The following is a 1,566-nucleotide window of genomic DNA, read 5'->3' as shown; positions in this document are numbered from 1 at the left end:
TTTAGTGACATAATTATATTAGTTGTGTTACCACCCCCACGCCACTAGAGGCAGTAGCACTGCATGCCCGAAAAGATGCGACTAAGAAGCAGATTTAGAAGTACACCGAAAGCTACGGAATTTGTTAAAAGCTGYGAGCTGCGCTGAAGTAAATAAAAAAGAGAAGTTGAAATACATGCTGAGAGAGAAACTCCTTCCTACAGATGAAGTTACATCACAGACTTCAAAAGAAATTTTAAACGGGAGAACGCCGATARGATAGGAAATAGCGCCCCCTTCACTTGCGGAGTGCAATGGTCCCATTTCCAAATAAGGTAAGAGACTGACAGTGGTCCGTCCCCGCCCCTTTCTGTTTGCTGCAGCGAGGTGTACCTTGCCGCCTTCGTCACGGCGTGAGACAGAAACGCCATCACTCTGCGCCGCAGCCCGGCTGGAGTCAGCGTGTCGCTGTAAATAAATCCGTCAGAAGCGGCTGATGGTGTCTCCGGTGAAATATGTCGGTGTTTCATGATGAGGTGGAGATTGAGGACTTTGAGTTTGACGAGGAGACGGAGGCCTACTACTTCCCTTGTCCTTGTGGAGACCGCTTCTGTATAACCAAGGTGAGCGGAGCCTCAGCGCCTGTACCCAAACTCCGTATATAATCTGTTGATTTTAACATTAACTGACCTGTAGGACACACACACACTGACCTGCTCACAGAAATATGTCATATTATTGTTAAGTAAAGTGTTCGGCTTGATTCGGCTTCAGCTAATGAAACATTTCTTCACTTATTTAGAAGTTATTTTTGCTTTGTAAGTTATTTTTCTTATAAAACCTTTTTCGCCGAATTTTAAATGAATCCTCTTATTTCACTTCATTTTCCACGTTAATTATTTCTGATCTTTACATCCCATTAAACTCAAATCCTCCTCTATGGATYATGCTGGATACATCTATGTTGTGGCATTTATTGTAATATGTTGACCTTTGACCTGCTGGTTGATGTTGAGTCCCTGTTTGTGTTTTTAAAGGAGGACCTGGAGAACGGGGAGGAGGTGGCCACATGTCCTAGCTGCTCGCTCATCGTTAAAGTCATCTATGATAAGGTAGCTGACTGGAACAAACTCGACCTTTGACCTTTCCAGGGGAAGGTTATGACAACTCCGGGTTCAGATACTCTGAGCTGATGTCGGCGGTGAAATCTGGAGCAGATAACTGAACCCAGACTTCCTGAGTTTGTTGAACTTCGTTTCTGTTCTGAAACGTTTTTTTTGTTCTTCAGGAACTTTTCATGTCTGGAGAAACCGTTGAAGCTCCATCAGAACCTAAACTGCAGCGAGTTCAGACCTGAACCAGAACCTGGACTYGACTCAAACCAGTGGACACACTCCAAGTGGAAACCTCACCCTCCATGTCTGCTGGTGGTGCGTTCATGTTCCACGGGAAACACCAGACCTCTGAGAAGATGAAGAGTTTCTCCAGGATTCCTGAACCAGTTTGTTCAGACCAGAACTGTGTCATGTTGACACCAAGTGCTGCATTAGACAGCAGACAGATATAATACTTTATTTTTTAATAAAT

General features: G+C 44.2%; 1 protein-coding gene across 1 annotated transcript; it reads left to right on the top strand.

Moving 5' to 3' along the window:
- The first annotated feature begins 355 nt into the window (after positions 1-355).
- On the top strand, positions 356-1,560 carry dph3 (diphthamide biosynthesis 3). The gene is made up of 3 exons (XM_008396492.2): positions 356-602; positions 1,017-1,091; positions 1,268-1,560. The coding sequence occupies exons 1-3, from the start codon at positions 495-497 to the stop codon at positions 1,334-1,336; spliced, it is 252 nt and encodes an 83-aa protein (XP_008394714.1). The 5' UTR covers positions 356-494; the 3' UTR covers positions 1,337-1,560.
- The last annotated feature ends 6 nt before the right edge of the window (positions 1,561-1,566 follow it).

This window comes from Poecilia reticulata, linkage group LG2 (assembly GCF_000633615.1).
Source record: "Poecilia reticulata strain Guanapo linkage group LG2, Guppy_female_1.0+MT, whole genome shotgun sequence".
NCBI lineage: Eukaryota > Metazoa > Chordata > Actinopteri > Cyprinodontiformes > Poeciliidae > Poecilia > Poecilia reticulata.
Note: the sequence above shows the minus strand (reverse complement) of the source record. Positions and strands in the feature narration are given on the sequence as shown.